Here is a 22,438-nt window from a genome sequence, read left to right as displayed (position 1 = left end):
CCTTTCAGTCCGTAAGCTGACGCTCTATCCACTGAGCCAAACCAGTTTTGGCTAGGCTCATTCTTAACTCAGACAGCTCCCACCTAGTAAACAAAATGTTTGAGACTCCCAAAGTGTCATAAGAGCCTGGAGTGCCCAGGGCCTGTCTTTGAGCAACCTCTGACTATGACTGTGTCCGGGTCAGCCCTGCGGGAGCAACAACCTACTTTTCTGTTGGTAAAAGCCAGAATGCCAAGAATGTTATTAACATGAATAAACAGCCAAAGGAATGGTGCCGGTACCCACTCACCCACTGACCAAAGCGGGTCAGCTAGGAGCTGTGAAAATGAAGTGCTGGTGTCTGTTTCTGTGGTGGTGCAGTGATGCTTCTGCCCTCGACAAGGTTGGACCTCATCTTTTTCTGGTTTTACCTGTTAGTGCTCCTCCTTTTGACATCTTTGTGCTTACAAAGGAACCATCCAGAAAAGGGCGTTTCAGTTTCATTACCACAAGGCTCTTCACTGGAGCGATTGGGGCATTTGGATCCAGAGCACACTGGTGTATGCACAAGCCCTCTCGCTTCCCCCATCATCTTTTTAAAAATATATTCCCCAGGATATGTATTTGATTCTCTAAAGTTATTTTTCATTTGTTCCACCTTATTCATATCCTCTTATATGAAAAGGGGGCGGGGAGGCTCCTTTTATTGATGCGCGCGCGCTCTCAGGGTGTATTTTTTCACTTGGTGCTTGTCCGTAACTCCTTCCTCTCAGCTCTCTGCTGCCTCTGTCTCTGCTTTCTGTCTGTGGCTGACTTGACGAACGAGCTCTGGCTTCCCTGGGTCTGGAGAGGCCACTGTCTAGCCTTCAAGGGAAGTCAGTTTGTGCGGTGACCTCAGGACGGCTGGTGCTAATGTCAGCATCAGTGCCCACGTGAAAAGAGAGGCCGTGACCACGTGTGACTGTTAGCACTTAGGCTGTTGAATTGTAGACCCAGCTCTTACCCATGTCCCTGTCCAGCCTCTGCAGAACGGGCCCCTGAGTTCCAGACTTCTGGGTCCTCTGTATAAGCCACAAATAGTCTTAGGGTCTTGAGGGAGAAAAGCTCTACTGTAAATCTCATTAGTACCAACAGCTTATTTCACCAGCAAGAAGAAGTAACTGGCTCACAACAGGATTAGACAAATCCTTTCATAGCCAATTCTGTAGGCACTGAAAGGCTGGTAGGAGGGCACCACATCTCCAGTGTGGACATTCTCTGACAACACGCCCCCCTAACAGACTTATCTTCTTTCCTAAGCCCACAACATCGTCAGCTGTTGGGTAAGAGTTGGGGCCTTCATATGCAGATATGTTCTTTACCTGCACATTATCTGCCCGGGGTGCATAGAAATCAAATGAGTATAAAGTTAGGCTTTGCCCTGATTTACTTTGTACTTTTAACATTTATGACTTCTTTGAGTCATCTCTTGGTCGGGGCACAGCACTGGGAAAAGCACTTAGGATGTACATCATAGGTTTTATTAGCTTGCCTGCTCTCCCGGAATTCTGCAAGTCCGGTTACGGAATTGCTGGCATTAGAGAGAGAGATTTAGCATGCCAGCTTTGTCATATATTTTCTTTAATTTCATTGTCTTTTAGCTGTCATGTTTCACCTGTTATGTTTCCGCTTTTAAGCACCTGTTTTTAATAGAGTCTGTGTTGTTTTCAGAGAAATAGGTAGCTAACGTCTTCATGAGAGAAAAGGGGAGAACCACTGTTATATTTGTCAAGTGTCTCTTTTTTAAACTACTCAAGTGAAAGTCCGGGAGAGGCATGTTTCAGGCCATTCTTTTTGTGATTTCAGAGGTGGTGGCCCAGTGGTGCACGCAGGGAGACCTTCTGGCAGTCGCTGGAATGGAACGGCAGACGCAGCTTGGTGACCTTCCCAACGGCCCTCTCCTGAAGAGTGCCATGGTCAAGTTCTACAATGTGCGTGGGGAACACATCTTCACACTGGACACACTTGTGCAAGTAAGGATTTGGGGGCGGGGGGGGGGGCAATCCACTCTGTGCCCCAGTCTGCATGAGAGAGTCATGAGTGGGTTATACTCACTGTCACTGTCTTTGACAGATTTTAATTCTTCGTTGGCTTTAATTAAATTATGGATATGAACCAGGAAACATAGGGAGAAAGACATTTTTTTTAACCAAAATATTTTATTGCCTAGTCAAATGAATAGACAGTAAGCAGAGTGGTGTTATCAGTCTGAAGTAGAAATCAGAAATGTGCAGAAATGGATGCTCAATCTTAATTTATTCACTCCAACTTTATGTTTGTTAAGTCAGTAATGTATTTTTATATTTCAACTAAGTTACTGTTAAACAGTCTTAAAGCTTAAAAGTTCTTTGAGAAAGTGCTCAGGTGGGCCCCTTTCTGTCTGTTTTATGTTCCAGAAATCTTCAGACCATTCGGTCTGGTCTGGGTCAGTATGGCAGAGGATGATCCTCAGCAGGGTGGGCTGGACACAGAGCTGGGAGTGAGTTGATGATTGATGGGGTTGATAGTAACCTAGGGATTTATGTCCTAACCTCACCCAGCTCATTAGAGAGACAGGTATGCCATATTGGGGTATTTTGTAATTAGATGCAGGCATTGATTATTTAAATATATCTTTTAAAAAATTACAATAAGATATACATAACATAAAATTTACCATCTTACCATTTTTAAGTGTATAGTTAGGTAGTGTGAAGTATATACCATTGTGGTCTAACCAATCTCTAGGACTTTTTCATCTTATAAAACTGAAACTTTGTCCCATTCTGTTTCTATGCACTTGATTATTGTACATACCTCATATCAATGGAATCATATAGTGTTTGTCTTTTTATGAATTTTTAAATTTTTAGTTAGCATAACCTTTTCTCAAAGTTCACCCACGTTACAGCATATGCCAGAATTTTCTTCTTTTTTAAGGCTGAATAATATATCATTATATATTATATATGTGTGTATATATACACCATGTTATACATCCATCCATTGGGTTCCTTCCACCTTTTAGCTATTTAGGTCTAATGCTGCTGTGACCAAGGAGATACAAATATAACTTGAAACATTGCTTTCAGTTCTTTTAAATAAATACCCAGGACACTTGCTGGATTATATGGTAGTTTTATTTCTAGTTTTGGAGGCACTATCATACTGTTTTTAATGGTGGCTGCACTAGTTTACATTGCACCAACAGTACCCAAAGGTCCTAGCTTCTCTACGTTCTTGCCAACACTTGGTATTTTCTGGTGTGTGTGTTGGCTGATCTTTTCTTTGGAGAAAAGTATCTATATAGTGTCTTAGCATTTTAACAAATCAGTGATTCTTTTTTTCATTTGAAGGTTTGTTTCAACCATTGAAAAAATTGCCTCAATAATATAAAGTTCAATATATGCTATTAAAAATCAAACACAATATTAATTTTATATAGTACCAACTCTCTCTTTGCCTGGAATGATTCTGAAATCACGTTATCTGTGCTATGCTACTCATGGAGTCCAAAGGCAGGAACATTTTTATAGCAGGAAGGAAGTTGGTCTAGTTATTGAACTGTTTATAAAAAGAATTTAATGCAGTTTAGATTGGACAATTTATTTCCAAGTTAATTAGATTGTAGGTTATTGCGTACAAAGCCGTTGCCAAGCACAAGCTCACACAGCCTCAGCCTTAAAACTGATTCTCCTGATTTACTCATGATGGCTCTGCCTGTGGCTGAAGCTCTTACAAGGAAATACGCTATAATTTATTTTCCTTCCCTTCCTACCTATTGTAATTTAAAATCCTATAATTGACCTCATTTTCTCTTACCTGTGACCATCTATAAATAATGGCGTAGCTCACATGTGTCAAACACAAGGCCTGCGGGCCAAATCCGTCCCGCCAGGCCTTGCAATGTGGCCCGCACCGCGCTGTCATCACTGCACTCCGCTGCGTTTCCATCACAATGACAGTTTATGACTGTTCAGTAAACCATTCAGCCTGCGATTTAGGCTGGATTTTAGATTTTGGCCCCTTCTCTGATTGAGTTCGACACTCCTAGCGTAGCTGGTCATCTGGCACAGGTTTTCAGAGTTAGCACTACTGACTGAAGCTTGCTGCTGCAGCAATTTGGGTCTGGGTTGTCAGTTGGTCAGTAGTTTTGTTTTGTTTTAGCTTTATGAACTTTTTCTTGCATTGAAAGCAAGTGGGATTGTATTCTACAAGGTTCAATCATTGATGTAAGGTATTTGGGTAAAAAATTTAAGAGAGAAGGAAAAGAAGATGGTAGGTGTGGGAACTGAAAAATCAAGTGAAAGATTGCATTTGTGCTCATAGACTTCTACACTCTTGAAGGAGAAACCTTTAGCAAAAGCATATTTGCGTCCTTTTGTTGAGGATTAGCTCTACCTATTCTCAGGAAGCTGCTTCGCGTGCTTTTCCTTTTTGTTGTAAATGGATGAGAAAGTCCTTCCCTGCTCATCTGCTTACATAACACAATGGTGTGTTCTTCTGAAGCTCAGCTGGGGTGACTGAATCCTGAGCTAGCTTTTATTTCACTTGGTTGGTGGCCAAATCATCGTAACTTAATATTCAGAACGTCCACAGCTCCAGCCAACACAGTCTTTGGTGACCAGTCATCGGCTTAGTCCGTTTGAAGGTGAGCTCCTCTAAATAGCTTTCCTTTCTGACACATTCTGTACAGACATTAATCATCCCTGTCTACGGGGTCTGTGAAACATCTGAAGTGCATTTGCTCTTGAGCCAGTGTTCTCTCTCTTTGACCCTTTTTGTTGTCGACTTTAATCCAGCGTGATCAGCTTAGCTTTAATACGGAGCGGACACCCTGCTTTGTGCTTCTCTCACATTTTTAGAAGTCTTCATCCAGTTCACTGCTGTATACAAACAGTAACATAGTGAGGAAGCCATCATTTCCCGTTAACAAATGAATCAGTGGGTTCCCTCTACTCAAACAGCCCTGCTCTTGACCTCGCCCTTACCTAGTCCCGTTTTCTTCGCAGCACTTTCCCCACCTGGCGTCACCCAGTCATCCGGGCAGATACTCAGTTACTGTCCCTCCCCTCCCACCTCAGAGGGTCAGTGCGCAAGGGCGGGATTTTACCTTACTCTCACACCTGGAGTCTGTGTGGCCCCTTGTGCACAGGTACCAGGTCTTCACTGAAAAGCTGACTGGCAGCTCAGGAGCTGAATAAGTGACTGGGCAAATGCATGGCCTCTCTGTAGTGGCAGGAGGGAGGGTTTGGACATACTTTGTGTGTCTTTGGATGCCCTAAGGCACATGTGTCAAACACAAGGCCCGAGGGCCAAATCCGTCCCGCCAGGCCTTGCAATGTGGCCCGCACCGCGCTGTCATCACTGCACTCCGCTGCGTTTCCATCACAATGACAGTTTATGACTGTTCAGTAAACCATTTGGCCCGCGATTTAGGCTGGATTTTAGATTTTGGCCCCTTCTCTGATTGAGTTCGACACCCCTACAAGGGGTTGAAGCAGGCCCTTGACCTCACTGTTCCATCGTGTTGTGGCTGTAGAGTAACGAACCTGCACTCCTTTTAGATGGCTCAGCACTGACAATGAGGGAATACAGACACTTGAGGGCAGTGGTTTGTCTTTAAGTTTAATCACAGTTTTGGTACTAACAGAACTTCTGTCCTGACTGGCACTTGTGGGGATTGGTGACACCAAAGAAAATTGACTGTGTTTTTTATGTGTCATCTGCCTTGTCTTCAGCAGTGAGTAACCTTGCTCTGAATTAACAGGCCCCTCTATGGGCTCGTCCCTCTGGTGGGATCTTCTTGTAAGGAGGTCCTTCTTGGAAGTTTCTGGAAGCCCCAAACTTGAGTTCCAGGCTCCCTGGTCCTCTGGTGCTGCAGCTGGCCTCTGTGATGGAAATGAAAGCTGAATTATCTTCAGCCAATGGTTGGTTTTGAAGTTAAAACCTGGATTAGCTGACCCTGGGGACAATTTTAAGCAAGTGTCTTCCTGTGTTCCTTTTATCTTGCTGTTGTCACTAAAGTTGTAAAGATTCTGTTTCTATCTGTCATTCATATTAAAGATCTGGTATCCCCACTTCTCACCTTTGAGACCCTCAAGACTTCATTAAATTAGAACTCCATCTGCCTGGATCGGAAAGAGCAAATTCTCTTGTATCTTCTCCATCACAGCCCTTCACCCCTTGCTTTCTTCCTTGGCTGATCTTATTTAGACGGCACCCCCAGCTCTGAGTGTTTGCAGCACAAGCAGTTTCTACCTGCGCATTTGGATGCCAGCCGGCCTCTTCCAAGCAAGTGATGGCCACCAACCCCTACGAGGCCACCACAGGACCTGCGTCCTCCTTCCCTTCCCCCTTCCAGCTAGCTCTCCACTTTCTCTCAGAACCATCAGCTAGAGGGTGGCTGCAGATAACAGGGACTTCACGTGTGTGGGTATGACCTATGAAAGGTCCCGGGAGCTCGCCGACATCTTTCATTCCTTCCATGCTCACAGCTCCCACTGGCTCGGGAGAGAGTAGACTTGCAGGGGTTATGTGGTGGCCTCCAGGCCACACAGATCCTGCCCCAGATCCAGTGTCAATATGTCTGTCCGGACAAAGGGGAAGGGCCTCGGGTCCACTCCTCACCACCTGCCCATGCTGTGGGAGCTGGGCCACCAGCTACTTGGGGCCCAGATAATCAGAGCTTTAGTAAGGAGTACATGTTGCTGTACCCCAAGCCTGTTGCATCTTCTGGTAGAAACGTCGCTACTTTAGGTTTTAATGGCACTAAAGTAAGTGAGATAATATATGTACAGGAACTTTGTAAAAATGATTTCAGTAATCTATCTATACTCCGGCCTGAGGATCTAACTGCTTTTCAGTGAAAGTACTGAATGTTCATAATACAGTATTGAGGATTCCCTGTTGTACTTTTTAAAACAAATACTCTCACAACCTATTTGCTTGAGATAAGCATGCATGAGCTTTCTTTGCTTACAAGAGTGAAAGCTTATGCGTGGTTGCCCTTCACTTCCTGGCAGCGCCCCATCATCTCCATCTGCTGGGGCCACCGGGACTCCAGGCTGCTGATGGCTTCGGGACCGGCCCTGTACGTGGTACGTGTGGAGCACCGGGTGTCCAGCCTGCAGCTGCTGTGCCAGCAGGCCATTGCCAGTGCACTGCGAGAAGACAAGGACGTCAGCAAGCTGACCCTGCCCCCTCGCCTCTGCTCCTACCTCTCCTCCGCCTTCATCCCCACCATCAAGGTAGAGCCCTCCTCCCTCAGCCTACTCTACCCCCCACCTCTCTTCACTCCCCCCACCCCCCACTGCCCTCCTCCTCACCCGTGCAGAGAGGGGGCGAAGACAGGAAGATGGCTGAGAGTGCCCCCCCAGGTCTGGGTGGGGAAGGGGTGTGGCTCTGCAGAGTTCCGCCTCATCCTCCCACATGTGCGCCATCCTGAGTGCATCCACCAGACACCCGCCTCATGTGAAGGACATCAGCTTTCTCATGGCAGAGGCAGTGCTCTGAGCTCCATGGCCCCCTGCGATCAGCTGCTTCATTCATTCATGACTTCCTGGCACATGTACTGTCATTCCCTTGAGAAAGCAGGAAACAGGTTCCTAAAAGTTGAGTAACTTCCTCCATAGCTCCTTATGGGGATGGTGAGGATTGAGCCAGTCAGGGTTTAGGGCCTGCCATCCTCACCTGTGCTGAGGAGGAGCGACCCGCCCAGCACTCACTGCCCATCTGTACTGACTGTAACCCCAAAACTGCTCTGTTTTTCAGTGAGAGTGTGTGGACTGTGTCTGCCCGGTGCCTTTCAGGCCTGGGCTGCCCCCTAACCGGAGGTTTCTTTCTGTGTTCTCTTTTTTGTATTCTGTCTCTGCTTCCAAGTAGGAGATTGACTCATGGATTACATTTTTCCTGAAACACGAGAGTTTTAGAATCTGTTGTAATTTTTTTCTTTCAAGTTGCTTTGTAGCCTGCTCCTGAACCTGTAAGTCTCATCCTGGCTGCATATTGAAATTACCTGGGGAGTTTTTATAAAATACACGTGCCCAGGCCCACTCCTTAGAAGTGCAGTTTCACTGTCTGAGGTGGGATCCTGGCTCAGGTGTGTGTTTTTAAAAGCTCCCAGCAGATCCTGATATCCACCCAGAGTTACCAGTCACCACTCCATGCCAAATACCCCAACTGGGCCACCAGGCAGTGTTCTGTCAGTCACCAGTGAACCACACTCTCTCCCTGTTTTCTCTGCTGCTTTCAGCCCCCCATTCCAGACCCTAACAACATGCGAGACTTTGTCAGCTACCCGTCGGCCGGCAACGAGCGCCTGCACTGCACCATGAAGCGCACAGAGGATGACCCAGAGGTGGGAGGCCCATGCTACACGCTCTACCTGGAGTACATGGGCGGGCTCGTGCCCATCCTCAAGGGGCGGCGGATCAGCAAGCTGCGGCCGGAGTTTGTCATCATGGACCCCCGGACAGACAGCAAATCAGGTGGGTTCCCTCGCCGAGGGACCGACGCCTCGTTGTCAGGTGTGGTTCCTGACAGCCCATGCAAAGAGAATGCCCATTTGTGGAATGTGGGCTAACGGGCACATCCTCAGAGCCACTCCATTTCCAGATGCCTAACTGCCTGTGCAAGTTCATGGCTGCACGCACTTTTTTCTTTCTTTTCTTTCTTTTTTTAAAAAAATATATTTTATTGATTTTACACAGAGAGGAACTGAGAGGGACAGAGAGTTAGAAATGTCGATGAGAGAGAAATATGGACCAGCTGCCTCTTGCACACCCCCCACTGGGGATGTGCCCTCAACCAAGGTACATGCCCTTGACCGGAATCGAACCTGGGACCCTTCCTTCAGTCCGCAGGCCGACACTCTATCCACTGAGCCAAACCGGTCCTGGCTGCACGTACTTTTTTCATGGGACTTTTAACCGCATGTCGAGCTTCATGTGGTGGGGCCGTCAGTGAAGGGGACACTGGCACAGGGCCCTCCAGGGGGTAGTGATCATTGAGGGCTCCGTGTGCTATTGAGACAGCCTGCTCTGTCCCTGCCCCGCCTCACGTGAAGGAAAGAATTAAAATCCCCACACCTCCAGCTCCTCCCATCTCCTGCCACAGGGATCTCTGTCCCTCACTGATCTACTGGGAACTGCTTGTCACCGGTAACCAGGGAAAATTCTTGCTGTTCATAAAGATCTGGCGTGATAAGCACGGCTCCCTTCCAGAACCCTGTCCTCTGCAGCTGCATTGCTCAGTGGATGTGCTCACGGTGCTCCCTGCACACCTGTTCCTGCGACTCTGCTTTGTGAACTCTAGACAGGACTGTGTTCTTTTTGTTTGTACTGACTATTCCTGCCCAGTGTCCTCAGCCAGTGCCTGTCGAGGCCTGAGCACCCGTCAGCAGTACCTGCCAGCCCAAACGTTCTGCCCCCTGACAGTAAACTCCGCTTCACTGTCCTCGGTGCCTGTCCCCCGTCAGTGCGGCTGCTGAGATCCCAAGAGGCACATAGTAATCTTGTGGGGGCTCTGTCTGCCCCTGAATTCTGAGGGCCTGGGGGGAGGAAACTGAGTCATCTCTGTATGCCCAGTGCCTGGCAAGCACCTGACCTTGGATAACAGGAGTTAAATGAGGTCTGTTGGCATTAGTTTCACTCTGTTTTTTCCACGTCCTAGCTCCCATTCATCCTCTCTCCCATAGACTGGCTTGTGCCCGTCGTTATGTTCCTGAAGCCACTGTGACCTGCGGTATGGCCAGAGCTATCCTAGAGGCACAGGGCAATGGCTTTTCAACCTTAGCCTCACTTAATCACTCCAGTATTCAATTGTTTTGTGTGTGTTTTTCTTTTGACTCATGTGATGAACTAGTACCAAGAACAAGGTGAGCGAGTAGAATAAATGGGAGCTGGTAGGGAGGCGAGCGAAAAGGAGGGGAGGAAGGAAGCAAAGTGACAAAACCAAAAGGGCTGTGGGTGTGAATTTAGAAGAAAATGTGATTTTTAGGGGATGGAGGAAGAAAGGAGCCGTTGATGGTTAGAGGTGACCGAAGGAGGATATCAGACATGAGCTTCAGCTACTTAGCAGTTTTGTGATGGCCCCATCTCTGTGCACTTCACCTTCTGCCTTGGGGCCTCCAATCTTCTGCCTGGTGGCCAGTTTGCAGAGTTACCCTGAGTGGCTTCTATACAGGTACCCTCAGTGGGACCCAGAGCTACCCTGAAAGTCCAACTGCACAGGCTTCCCTGCAGCCATTGCAAACAGCTCCACCAGTTGGACAGCCTGGCCTCCACAGGCAACCTGGGGGCAAGGCCAGCAGACTGTTCTACAAGCCAGACATGGCGGCTCCGTCAGGTCTCCTTTCTAGAGAGCAGGCCCGGACCCAACAAGGGCTTTCCCAGATCCCAGGTCAGAAATAGGTTTGGGAGGGAGTCCAAGAGTCAGCAAGACCCTCAATCGGCTCTGGGCAGCCCATGAGTTCCTGATATTTGGTGTGTCATAAGCACAACAGTGAAGCCATTTTGGTCTCAACTGTTGGCACAGTAAAGTACTGGACTATGTTGTACATTTCAGGGCATTAAAATACTGTGCCCATTTGATAAATGTAGAAGTAAATGCTTAGAAAATATCTACATCAATAAGAGAGTAAAATGCAAATTGACCATACCTTCAGGACACCCACCAGCCAATCAGGAGAGAGTATGCAAATTAACACAACAAAGCCGGCAGGTTATTTTGCATATGCAGGTGCCAAGTGGCCCGGGGCATTTCACACCGCCCCAGTCCCCCGGGCCTCTGGGCAGCGTGGGAAGGCAGAAAGGCGGCTCTGGACCCGAGTGGAAAGGTGGCTCTGGCCGGAGCTAAGGCGGAGCCGGCAGCCAGGGGAAGGAAGGTCCGTTCTTGCAGGAATCTTTGTGCATCAGGCCTCTAGTAATAGCATAAAAATGTAAATGACAGCAGTACTCTGCTTCTTTCCATTTCACTCTCTGGTCTTAAAATGATGGCCTGTCCTTTAGTTTCTAGTAATGATCATTGTTAGGGTCTCATGTCACTTCCCTTATACTTGCTGGTTGGTGTCTTACCAGATGAAATCTATGGGAACAGCTTGATTTCTACCATGATCGACAGCTGCAACTGCTCGGACTCAAGTGACATCGAACTAAGTGATGACTGGGCTACCAAGAAATCTCCCAAAATCTCCCAAGCAAGCAAATCACCCAAACTCCCAAGGTAATCTCTTCAGGGTGTTTGCCTCTTTTCTGTGGCACTGGAGGTGTGTGTGTTGTGCCTGTAGTAGAATCCCATTGAAACCAACAACAGGAGAGCACAGGGACACCTGCACCCCCACATTCATCCGGAAGCTCAGCTTGCAATGGCTACAACTTCCCTTCTTACTTCTGGACAGAAAAAGACACCCCATGGGAAATTGGCTAAGCCCCAGGGCTTCTCTGGCACGGTGCTGGTGGTGGGTGGCACAGGTGGCCAGAGCCCCCGGCATACAGTTTGAGAAAGTTAGGAAAAGGTGTTACAGTGTAGGGAATGTGTTGAAAAGATTGTCAGATTCAATGTGTATAATGCTGTATAATGCTGAGCTATCACTCAGAATCGAAGGCCAGATAAAGAGCTTCACTAATAAATAAAAAAAAAGCTAAAGGAGTTCATCACCACCAAACCAGAATTATATGAATTGCTGAAGGGGATTCTTTCAGAAGAGAAAGTAAATAAAGATAAAAATTATGAACAACAAATACGTAACTATCAAGTGAATCTAAAAACCAAGGAAATTTAAAAAACAACAACTGATGAACAGTATTAACTGTTGAATATAATAGAATCAGAGGTATGGAAGGGGAGTGAACTGACGATTCTTGGGGGAAAGGGGAGGGGGGATGTGGGAAGAGACTGAACATAAACTTTGCACCTATGGATGAGGACAATGGGGGGTGGGGAAAGAGCAGAGGGTAGGGTGGGAACCTGGTGGAGGAGAGCAATTGGGGGGGGGGGGTGGAAGAGGAACATTTGTAATAATATGAACACTAAAGATTTATTTTTAAAAAATGCTGTAATTAGAAGGAAATAGTAAAAAAAAACAAAAAAACAAAACAAAAAAAAACTTTAAACCCTACGGTTTATTTTAAAAATTGGAACGAGCTGTAAGAGTAGATTAAGGGCCCTGGTGTCACAGGTAAGAAGCATCACCTTTCTCATCCTGCCATCACTGCCTGTGGGCTGTGTAAGTGTACAGATCCTGACTGGATACTCCTGTCATTCTCTGGAGAGGTTCATGGGTAGACGGATCTGCACTAAGATAGAGCCCGTCCAGCTTAAAAGTCTGGGATGCCGGGCAAGATTAAAGTACAGTTTGCGTACAGATACATACCTGCCTAGACTGAAACAGGGAATTCACTGTGCAGCTGGTTAGGCAGTGTTGTCCCCACCCTGGCAAAGTTAAAGGACATGCCATCCTCGCCCATGGTCCCTGTGCAGCCTCCCATTCCATCCCCGCTCTCCAGAAGAATCGCTGTTCTGGCTTCTGTCCCCCAAGACTAGTTTTGCCTCTTGACCTTCACATAATGGAGCCAATACGTACTTTTTATTTGACTCCTTTGCTCAGAATAATGATTTTGAGATTCACTTATGTTGTTGTGTCTAGCGATAGTTTTTTTGTGCTGTGGAATTCCACTGTAATGAATTTGTTTACTCTGTTTACGAAGTCACAGGTTTGGTAGTTACAGTTTGGGGCTATGATGAATGAAACCATGATAGACCTTCTTGTACACGTATGTTGGTGGACAGGTGAATGCATTCATCGGAGGCATGTGCTTAGAAGGGAAATTGCAAGGCTTGGGGTAGCCGCGTGTGTACTGCACTGGAAACAGCCAGACAGTCTTGCGGGGCCTGTACTGTTGTGAGTTCCACAGCCAAGTACGAGAGTGCCCACTGCTTTCCTTCTCACCTGCAATTGTATCGCCATTTTTAAAGATAGTTTTACCCTTTCTGGGTGGGGGGGTGCAGCGGAGTTTGATTCTGGTGCATCCTGTGAGTTAGAGGTCAGTGTTCACTTTCCCCATATAGATATCCAGTTGCTTCAGCAATTTGGTTGATTTTTTTTAATCTTTGTTCTAAGCTTGTTAAAATTATAAATTATGAACTTTCCTACACCTCTATGTGTTTTGGGTTTTCTTGTAACTTAAGCAGAGAGGACATTTAACAAAAAGTAACTAAATCCTTCATCTTTAAAGGACCTTTTAAGATTTCTAGATGTTGTCATCCCCATAGTCCGTCCTCCTCATTCCCTCTTTCCCTGCGTTGAATCCTCTGCATGCAGCAGGCAGGCTAATCACCTCACACAGGCCTTCACCAGCTCAGTTTCCGTGCTCCCGTTCTGTGGAGTGCTGATGTCTTATCAGGCTCAGTAGTAATGGGAGGCGTATGCTCTTCTTTCTTAGAATGTCATCAACCTCGCCTCATTCATTTTTATGACTCTCTTTGGGTTAGACTGGCTGACCATAGGTGGAACATAGAATCAAAAGGCTGCAGAGCCCTGGCCGATTTGGCTAGTGGATAGAGCAGCCACCCACAAGACTGAAGGGTCTTGGGTTTGATTCCAGCCAAGGATACATCCCCAGCCCCAGGTTAGGGTGCATGCGGGAGGCAACCATTCGGTGTGTCTCTCTAACACTGACGTTTCTCTTTCCTCCCCTTCCTTTCCTCTCTCTCTAAAAATCAGTGGAAAAATATCCTCCAGTGAGGATTAGCAAAACAATAAAAGAAAAAAAAGGGGGGGGGGGCTTCAGAAAAACTTGCATTCCATTGAAATATTTGATTTAAACATTGCAGGCCTGAAATGCTAGGTCTATTGAAATCCAGTGTTGCACTAGGAATTGTAAAATGATGTAGCCATAAGGTGAGAAGTGACTCTTCCCACCTGCCATTTTTCTCGAGACTGATTTTGCAAACCCCTGGCAGAAGACTTGGACATTTCTAAATTTAACCTAAGTCAGTAGAAAGTGAAAGATAGTTAATTCTCTGCGTTTCCTTTCAAATGAATTGCTTGATCTACTCTCACTATCTTTTAAAATATGGATTATTCAGTATATAATTCCGTCCTACTCTTCTCCTGATCATGAAGCAAAAACAGGTGGGAGGGACTTGGTTAAATCTCAGGACCTGGCTCCTAAGAATGTGACACCCGTGGGTGACTTGGAAGGTGAATGGGCCTGCCACGAGTGTGGGTGCCTTTCGGCCAGCGTGGCACATCCCCCCAGGTGCCTCACCCTCCCGCCTCGCCTCTGCAGGATCAACATCGAAGCTCGCAAGTCACCCAAGTTGTCCCGGGCTGCTCAGGAGATGTCCAGGTCCCCCCGGCTGCCGATGCGCAAGCCCTCCATTGGCTCGCCCAGCCTGACGCGAAGAGAGTTTCCCTTTGAAGACATCACTCAGGTAGTGTCTGCTTCCGGGTTGGTCACGTGTACCTGCTGCGCCCCAGCGTAGGCTCCGTGATGGCTACCCCGCCCCATGCATGTCCCTACGACTCCAGACACCAGTTCAGAACATTAGAGCCTGTGTCCCCTCCTCACGACCCTGCCCTCAGGCAGGCCCGTTACTTCTGCTCCACCTCCCACAGGGCATCCTTCAGCCTTAGACACCTCCTCCCTCCACCCTCCCCCACCAGGTGACAGTCACACCTGCCTCTCCCCGCCTGTGTGCCTGTGCTGTGCCTTGGCCACTGGAAGCCTGCACACTCCCAGACCACTTCCCCTCCTGGGAAGGCTTTCCCCGCCCAGCTCAGCCACAGTACCTGCAGAGCCCTTGTCACCTTTCCCAGTGACTCCTTGTGCGCAAACCGTCCTGGGCCCTCTCGTCACAGGGCATAGGCGCTCTGGGGAGCTGTGTGGTATACCGTTCCTTGTCTTCGGGTACACACATGCAGGCATGGCGAGGCACAAAGAGAACTTTTCATTTTTTGAACTTCATTGACTGAAAAACAGATCATGGGATAGTTTCAGGAAGGTGTCAGGGCCACTGGTGTTTTTAGGAGAAATATCCAAGATAAAAATGGGTTCAGAGCCAGATACCGTCTCTAGTTCAGGGACTGTGGGAAAGGAGAGGTGAAGGTGCATGTGCCCAGACCCACTGGCCTGTGATCGCTCCCACGTGGACCGATGAGTTTAAATGGGCTGGCGGCGGCGTTGGCTCTGCTCTCCACAGTGGTGGGCGAGGTGGGGTGAGTGTTTCCTGGGAGCTCCTGGGCTTTCTGAGCAGTAAGTGTTAGCGTTCTTATCAATAGGAAATATGGCGCCAGGTGGTAAGTTTCTTCCCCTCTTTTCTTCCACAGCACAACTACCTTGCTCAGGTCACGTCTAATATCTGGGGAACCAAGTTTAAGATTGTGGGCTTGGCGGCTTTCCTGCCAACCAACCTCGGTGCAGGTAAAACCATGTCCTTTTTTGGCCCGCTGTCCTAGTTGAAACTCAAACTGAAAAAAACAAGGTCAGTTTTTGGCCTGAAGTAGAGAAAATGAGCTCACATGACATCAAACGATTAGCATGCATTTTACTCCAAACTTTGACTCCAGCTATTATGATGTCACAAAAAATCAGAATAATCACTCAGATTGGTTTTTTGCCAGTGGTGCTTTCATTATCACCCCTGCCCTGGCTGGTATTCTCAGTGGTTAGAGCGCCGGCCTGTATTCCAAAGGATCTCAGGTTCAATTCCTAGTTAAGGACAAACCTGGGTTGCGGGTTCGATCCCTGCCCTTCATCAGGGTGCATGAGGGAGGCAACCAATCAATGTGTCTCTCTCACATGGATGTTTTTCTCTCTCCCTCTCTTTCTCCCCTCCCTCCCACCCTTCCTTCCACTCTCTATTTTCTGCTGAGGATTAACAACAAAATCATCCCTAACTTAACAAAATGACAGAAATAGCTGACATCTCTATAAAAGGTCTCAGATTTTTTACAGATTTCCGTTTTTTTTAATTTTAGCCATTCGTTGGGGCAGGTTTTGGTGCCAGTATCTTTAGGTCCTTGAAGAAAGCAGTAGGCTAGAAGAAGAAGCTGGCTGACTGTGAGCACTTAGTGGTGAATCTTCATAGATGTAATTTCTAAGTAACAAGTCAGTATCCTTTCAGAGGAACATGTGAATAATCCTGTAATGACCACTGGATGCAAAGTCATCTCTGCCAGCGCCAGGCCAAGCACCAGCCTTACAGAGGAACTCAAAGGCCTGCTCTGCCATGGCAATGCTGGCCAGTCAGCCTCCAGGCCATGACAGGTGATAGCAGTAGAGGTGGAACAAAAGAAAAAAAAGGAACCATGGTGGTGAATAGTAGCTCATAGGAAAGAGTATTAAACATAAAGTAGCCAAAACCGGTTTGGCTCAGTGGATAGAGCGTTGGCCTGCAGACTTAAGGGTTCCAAGTTCGATTTCGGTCAAGGGTATGTATCTTGGTTGCCGGCACATTCCCAGTTAGGGGGTGTGCAGGAAGCAGCTGATTGATGTTTCTCTCTCATCAATGTTTCTAACTCTCTCTTGCTCTCCCTTCCTCTCTGTAAAAAAATTAATAAAAATTTTTCAAAAACAAAAAACAAAGTTGACAGGCAGTTTATCCTGATTTTAACCTACAGATTATTTTTTTAATGTATAGATTTAAGAGAGAAAAACATCGATTTGTTACTCCACCCATCCATGCATTTACTGGTTGATTCTGGTATGTGCCCTGACACGGGATTGAACCCGCAACCTTGGCATATCAGGATGATGCTCCTACACCCAGCCAGAGCCAGGCTCATTATTTTTTAACTTCCTTTGTCTCCTCTAAATATTTTAGTTGCAATTTGTCTTTCTCTTAAATATCCCTGTTAATTAAATTAACCAGTATTTTAAAAAATTATCTGGAAGTTCCTGATAAATCTCTGTACTGATCGTAAAATTGAAAGTTATTAAGACAAGTACCCTGTCCTGACTGGAGGCAGCATCTTATCTCTGCCTGATGCACACCACCCCTTATCATCTCAGAGCTGCTCTCAAACAGCTGGGGGCTGCCCAGGATTGTCCTGAGCTCAGCAGCCTGGTTATCACAACTATTTTCACTAAATCATCTCTGTTTACAAGAAAGCTTTTTAAAAATATCTCTCATACCCCAGCTCACTCCCAAAAAAGAATTTAAGTCTCAGGTAGGGTTTTAACATTCTGAACGTGTGGCTCTATAGACAAACCATTAGCAAAGTGGTTGGACTAGACGAGTGGTCAGCAAACTCATCTATCAACAGAGCCAAATATCAACAGCACAACGATTGAGATATTTTTTTTTTGAGAGCCACATTTTTTAAACTTAAACTTTTTTGAAGCCACTTCTTCAAAATAGACTCGCCCAGGCTGTGGTATTTTGTGGAAGAGCCACACTCAAGGGGCCAAAGAGCCGCACGTGGCTTGCGAGCCTTTCTCTGGCTGTGACCCTGTTGGTCCTTGGCTGTTGTTCTTATGTCTCTTCTGCCTGTCTCCTCCTCCCCTCAGTCATCTACAAAACCAGCCTCCTGCACCTGCAGCCGCGGCAGATGACCATCTATCTCCCGGAGGTCCGGAAGGTGTCCATGGACTACGTGAACCTGCCCGTCTTCAACCCCAACGTGTTCAGTGAGGACGAGGACGACCTACCAGGTGAGCTCGCACAGGACACCTGGCTGTCGGGAGCCCGCCCTCGGGGCTGGAGCAGGACAGAGAGTTGTTGCCTCACAACTTCTTTGGGAGCTTCTCGGTAGAATCTGAAAGCGGCCCCTTACTTGGAGGCAGAGCAAGACCGTAGTCAGAGGCAGGCCACTCCGGAAGGGCCGGTGGCTGTTGCAATGAGCAAAGGAACTTATGTGGCTTCCTTTGGGCGCTGTACGCTGGCAGGTTCCGCACCCACTGCCAGTCTTATGGAGAGGCCCTAACGGGTTCGTCACACACACCATCCGACGTGCTCATTTCCAAATATCTGTAGTGCTTTCTCTTGGGAGATCTATTTTGGTTAATAGATTATAATGATTTATAATTAGCCTGCCAATTATTTGTATGTAACTATTCTAAAAAAAAAAAAAAAAATCCACCTTCAATTTTATAAATGCTGTAGAGATTCCTCTACGTATGTCCAAGCAGGTTCTGAAAGTCTCTGGTTTCTGAGCCAGAAGGAACCCACCTTCTCCGTATATTGTTCTCCAGCAGAGGGCGCCAGTCCTCATGGCGGAGCTAGAGGGACAGGCATCCCCACCTGGGCTCTGACGCTGGGAAAGGGTTGCCTTTCCTCAGCGCAGGCTGTTCTGTCAGTGAGTGTCCGGTGCTGTCTGACAGGAGCCGTCCTGGTGCAGCCCCCGTCCTGGACTGCAGCCGCGGTCCCCTGCAGGGTGCGGAGGCCCCCGCTGCTCCAGAATGCCGGGTTAGCAGTCTCTCCCAGTCTCCGCCCCGCCTCCCTGCTCTCACGCTCGGCCCTTTGTGCTGCTGTGGTCCCAGTGAGAGTCGGGAACATTTGTCTCAGGACTTGCACTTAATGCAGGTGCCACGGCAAAGAGACTCTGTTTTAGCAGGGACCATGCCTCCCCGCAGTGTTCCATGCAGATGGGAGGACATCTGGAGGAGGGGTTTGAGAGGGACAATAGGAAATGAGACGGGGCCCAGCCAGGCGGGAGTTACATCTCACCAGAGAACTGCCTCGGGGAGGGGCCATCTCTTACAGGAACCCAGGAAGGCTTAGCTTTTGATGAACCAAATGTCTGCATTCTGTAATTCTGGTGAAAGGTCAGCCAGTCTTTAACCCTTTAGATTGCATGGCCTGCTCATTCTGGTTGGCACACGGCCTCAGAGCGCCCAGATGAGCAGAGTTGCTCTCGGCCACTTCGGACAGGGCAGACAGATGGGGGCTCTGAGCCTGCCAGTGTCTGCTGGTCATGGCTCAAGTGTGTACCCTAAGTTCTCGCCACTGACAGATAGGATATAGTAACCCCAACCTTACTTCTGTTTGAAATGCTGAACAGCAGAGAAGTTAGGAAATGAGCCTTCCCCTAATATGCAGATTTTCTGTGTGTTCTTTTTATTGGTTTCTATACTCCACTTTACATGTTCTATTACAGGAACTTAATTTACATAGAAATTTCAGATACACACCTGCTGTTTGCTACAGGCACATTCCACACTGACCAGTACATGCCCATGGAAAAACCTCCTCGATCATGCTGAGTCCAGAGCGTCTGAAACAATTCCGTGTTTGCCATGTGCACACGTGGTGCCAAAGGGGGAAGGTGGAAAGCTGACAGTGCCTTTAGCTTAGCTAGTGGTGAGGACAGGCTGCCTGCAGGGCCTGCAGTGCCTGCAGTGCCGGTGCCCATCCCGAAGCACCAGAGAAGCTCATGTAACCGTGTGAACAGATCAGCTTTCCCCAGCACAAACATCTCGTCTGTGCAGTGCCTTTTGTAGACAAGGCTGAATGAATTGGGTGGTGGTACTTACTTAGACCCAGTTTCATGGTGTACTCTGTAAGCAGCGTGTTTTCTCACTTCCCTCCAGTGACAGGAGCATCTGGCGTGCCTGAGAACAACCCGCCTTGTACCGTGAACATCCCTATCGCTCCCATCCACAGCTCGGCGCAAGCCATGTCCCCCACGCAGAGCATCGGGCTGGTGCAGTCCCTGCTGGCCAACCAGAACGTGCAGCTGGACGTCCTGACCAACCAGACCACGGCCATGGGGGCCACTGAGCACGCCAGTGAGAATGCCACCCCGTACCCGGTCCCCAGCCGCTACTCCAGCCCCGGACAGGTGATCTTCGGGGGCGTAGAGATGGGCCGTCTCCTCCCGAGCCCCCCGCAGCTGCCCCTGCTGCCGCCCGCACAGGGGCCCGCGCCGGGGGCCCACGGAGACCGCGAGCACGAGCACCCGCAGAAGCCCGCCAAGGCGCTGCGGCCGCAGCTGGCCGCCGAGGGGGACGCCGTGGTGTTCGGGGCCCCCCAGGAGATCCAGGGGGCCAAGCTGAACCCCCCACCGCCTTACCCAGGCACCATCCCTGCCGCCCCCACCACCGCGCCGCCCCCGCCCCCGCCGCCCCCGCCGCAGCCCCCCGTGGACGTGTGCCTGAAGAAGGGCGACTTCTCGCTGTACCCCACGGCCGTGCACTACCAGCCGCCCCTGGGCTACGAGAGGATCACCACCTTCGACAGCAGCGGCAACGTGGAGGAGGTGTGCCGGCCCCGGACGCGGGTGCTCTGCTCGCAGAACACCTGCACCCTCGCCGGCCCCGGCAGCTCGGCCACCCTGAGGCTCACGGCCACCGAGAAGAAGGTGCCGCAGCCCTGCACCAGCGCCACCCTGAACCGCCTTCACGTCCCCCGCTACGCCATCCCCCCGGGAGACCCGCCCCCCTACCCCGACCTGGCCGGCCCGCTGGTCTCCAGCCGGGGGGCCACGCCGCGGCTGGACGGCGGCCTCATCCACGCCACGCTGCGCAGGAACAACCGCGACGTGGTGCTCAAGGCCGCGGCGCCCGCCGAGCCCCCGCGGCTCCACCCGCCCCTGCAGCACCCGCACCCGCACCCCGCCAAGCCCAAGGCCACCGCCCAGTTCCCCCTGCGGCCCCCCGCAGCCCTCTACACCTGCAGCCAGTGCAGCGCAGGGGGTGCGCAGGCGGCCAGCACCTCCCCGCTGGCCTCCCAGTCCTCCTACAGCCTCCTGGGCCCGCCCGAGGGCAACCGCGAGCGCACCGACTACGTCAACTCGGCCTTCACGGAGGACGAGGCGCTGGCCCCGCACTGCCCCGTGGACAAGCCGCCGCGGCACGCCTCCCTGCCACTGCCTGAGGCCGCTGTGGCCGGGAAGCGGCCGCCCCCGTACCAGTGGGACCCTGTGCTGGGGGAGGACGTCTGGGTGCCTCAGGAGAGGACAGCACAGCCTGCAGTGCCCAACCCCCTGAAGCTGCCCGCCCTGGTCGTAGGTCAGAGCCAGCACCTGGACGTGTCCCGAGTGCCCTTCATCTCCCCCAAGTCTCCCGCCAGCCCCACTGCCACTTTCCAGACGGGCTACGGAATGGGAGTGCCCTACCCTGGAAGCTATGGCAACCCCCCGCTGCCGGGAGTTCCGGCTCCCTGCTCCTCAAAAGATGCCCTGTCCCCCACACAGTTTGCACAGCAGGAGCCCCCCGTGGTCCTGCAGCCGGCCTACCCTCCCAGCCTATCCTACTGCACCTTGCCCCCCATGTACCCCGGAAGCAGCACGTGCTCAAGTTTACAGCTGCCATCCATCGCCTTGCACCCCTGGAATTCCTACAGCGCGTGCCCGCCCATGCAGAATCCCCAGAGCACCCTCCCCGCCAAGGCACACTTGGTGGAGAAGCCCCTCGTGTCCCCACCCCCGCCCAGTGACCTCCAGAGCCACCTGGGCGCAGAGGTGGTGGGAGAGACCTCGGACAGCTTCCAGGAGGTGCTCTCGCTGGCGGAGAGCCCCGTCCCGCAGCGGACAGAGAGGTTCGGGAGGAAGAGCCGGAAGCGCCTGGACAGCCGGGCGGAGGAGGGGAGTGTCCAGGCCATCACCGAGGGCAAAGTGAAGAAGGAGGCGCGGACCCTGAGCGACTTCAATTCCCTCATCGCCAGCCCCCGCCTGGGCAGGGAGAAGAAGAAGGTGAAGAGCCAGAAGGACCAGCTCAAGTCCAAGAAGCTGAACAAGACGAACGAGTTCCAGGACAGCTCGGAGAGCGAGCCGGAGCTGTTCATCAGCGGCGACGAGCTCATGAACCAGAGCCAGGGCGGCAAGAAGGGCTGGAAGAGCAAGCGCAGCCTGCGCACGGCCAGCGAGCTGGACGAGTTCAAGTGCCGGAAGGCCAGCGAGCGGGAGGACGGGCGGCTGGGCAGCCAGGGCTTCGTGTACGTGATGGCCAACAAGCAGCCTCTCTGGAACGAGGCCACCCAGGTGTACCAGCTGGACTTCGGCGGGCGCGTGACCCAGGAGTCGGCCAAGAACTTCCAGATCGAGCTGGAGGGGCGGCAGGTAAGGGTGTCCGCGGGCTGGCCAGAATCGAGGTTTCTCTTGGGTATTAAAGCCGGGGGAAGGGGCTCGGTGCTTTGGCTTAGAGGAGCATTTTCCAAAGGCCACCGGGAAACGGGGGGCCACGGACCCTCCTAGATGGGGCCAGTCTCCCCGCTCGGCCCCCTGCTGTTCTTAGCCAAATCAGTCGTCACCTGGCACCTTGTTATGCCAGCACATGTTTCACAGCTGAGCCACATAGTAGGGTTTCATTACATTCCCTTTTTTATTGTATGGGTTTGTTTTTTTCCTAGACATAATTACCCAGTTGTATGTGTGTGTGTGTGTGTGTGTGTGTGTGTGTGTGTATGTGTGTGTTTTTAATTATTTTATTGATTTTTTACAGAGAGGAGGAGAGAGGGATAGAGAGCTAGAAACGTCGATGAGAGAGAAACATCAATC

General features: G+C 50.0%; 1 protein-coding gene across 3 annotated transcripts in view; it reads left to right on the top strand.

The window, feature by feature from the left end:
* TULP4 (TUB like protein 4) overlaps positions 1 to 22,438 on the top strand; it is a 109,879-nt gene that overhangs the window by 85,541 nt on the left and 1,900 nt on the right. For all 3 annotated transcript variants that reach the window (XM_045573292.1, XM_045573291.1, XM_036414368.2), the window contains exons 7-14: positions 1,825 to 1,991; positions 7,023 to 7,247; positions 8,252 to 8,486; positions 11,076 to 11,220; positions 14,289 to 14,433; positions 15,329 to 15,422; positions 17,511 to 17,654; positions 19,533 to 22,000. In XM_045573292.1, coding sequence (XP_045429248.1) covers positions 1,825 to 1,991; positions 7,023 to 7,247; positions 8,252 to 8,486; positions 11,076 to 11,220; positions 14,289 to 14,433; positions 15,329 to 15,422; positions 17,511 to 17,654; positions 19,533 to 22,000 — 3,623 coding nt within the window. The remainder of the gene's footprint in view (positions 1 to 1,824; positions 1,992 to 7,022; positions 7,248 to 8,251; positions 8,487 to 11,075; positions 11,221 to 14,288; positions 14,434 to 15,328; positions 15,423 to 17,510; positions 17,655 to 19,532; positions 22,001 to 22,438) is intronic.

Source organism: Pipistrellus kuhlii, unplaced genomic scaffold (genome assembly GCF_014108245.1).
Source record: "Pipistrellus kuhlii isolate mPipKuh1 unplaced genomic scaffold, mPipKuh1.p scaffold_m20_p_5, whole genome shotgun sequence".
NCBI lineage: Eukaryota > Metazoa > Chordata > Mammalia > Chiroptera > Vespertilionidae > Pipistrellus > Pipistrellus kuhlii.
Note: the sequence above shows the minus strand (reverse complement) of the source record. Positions and strands in the feature narration are given on the sequence as shown.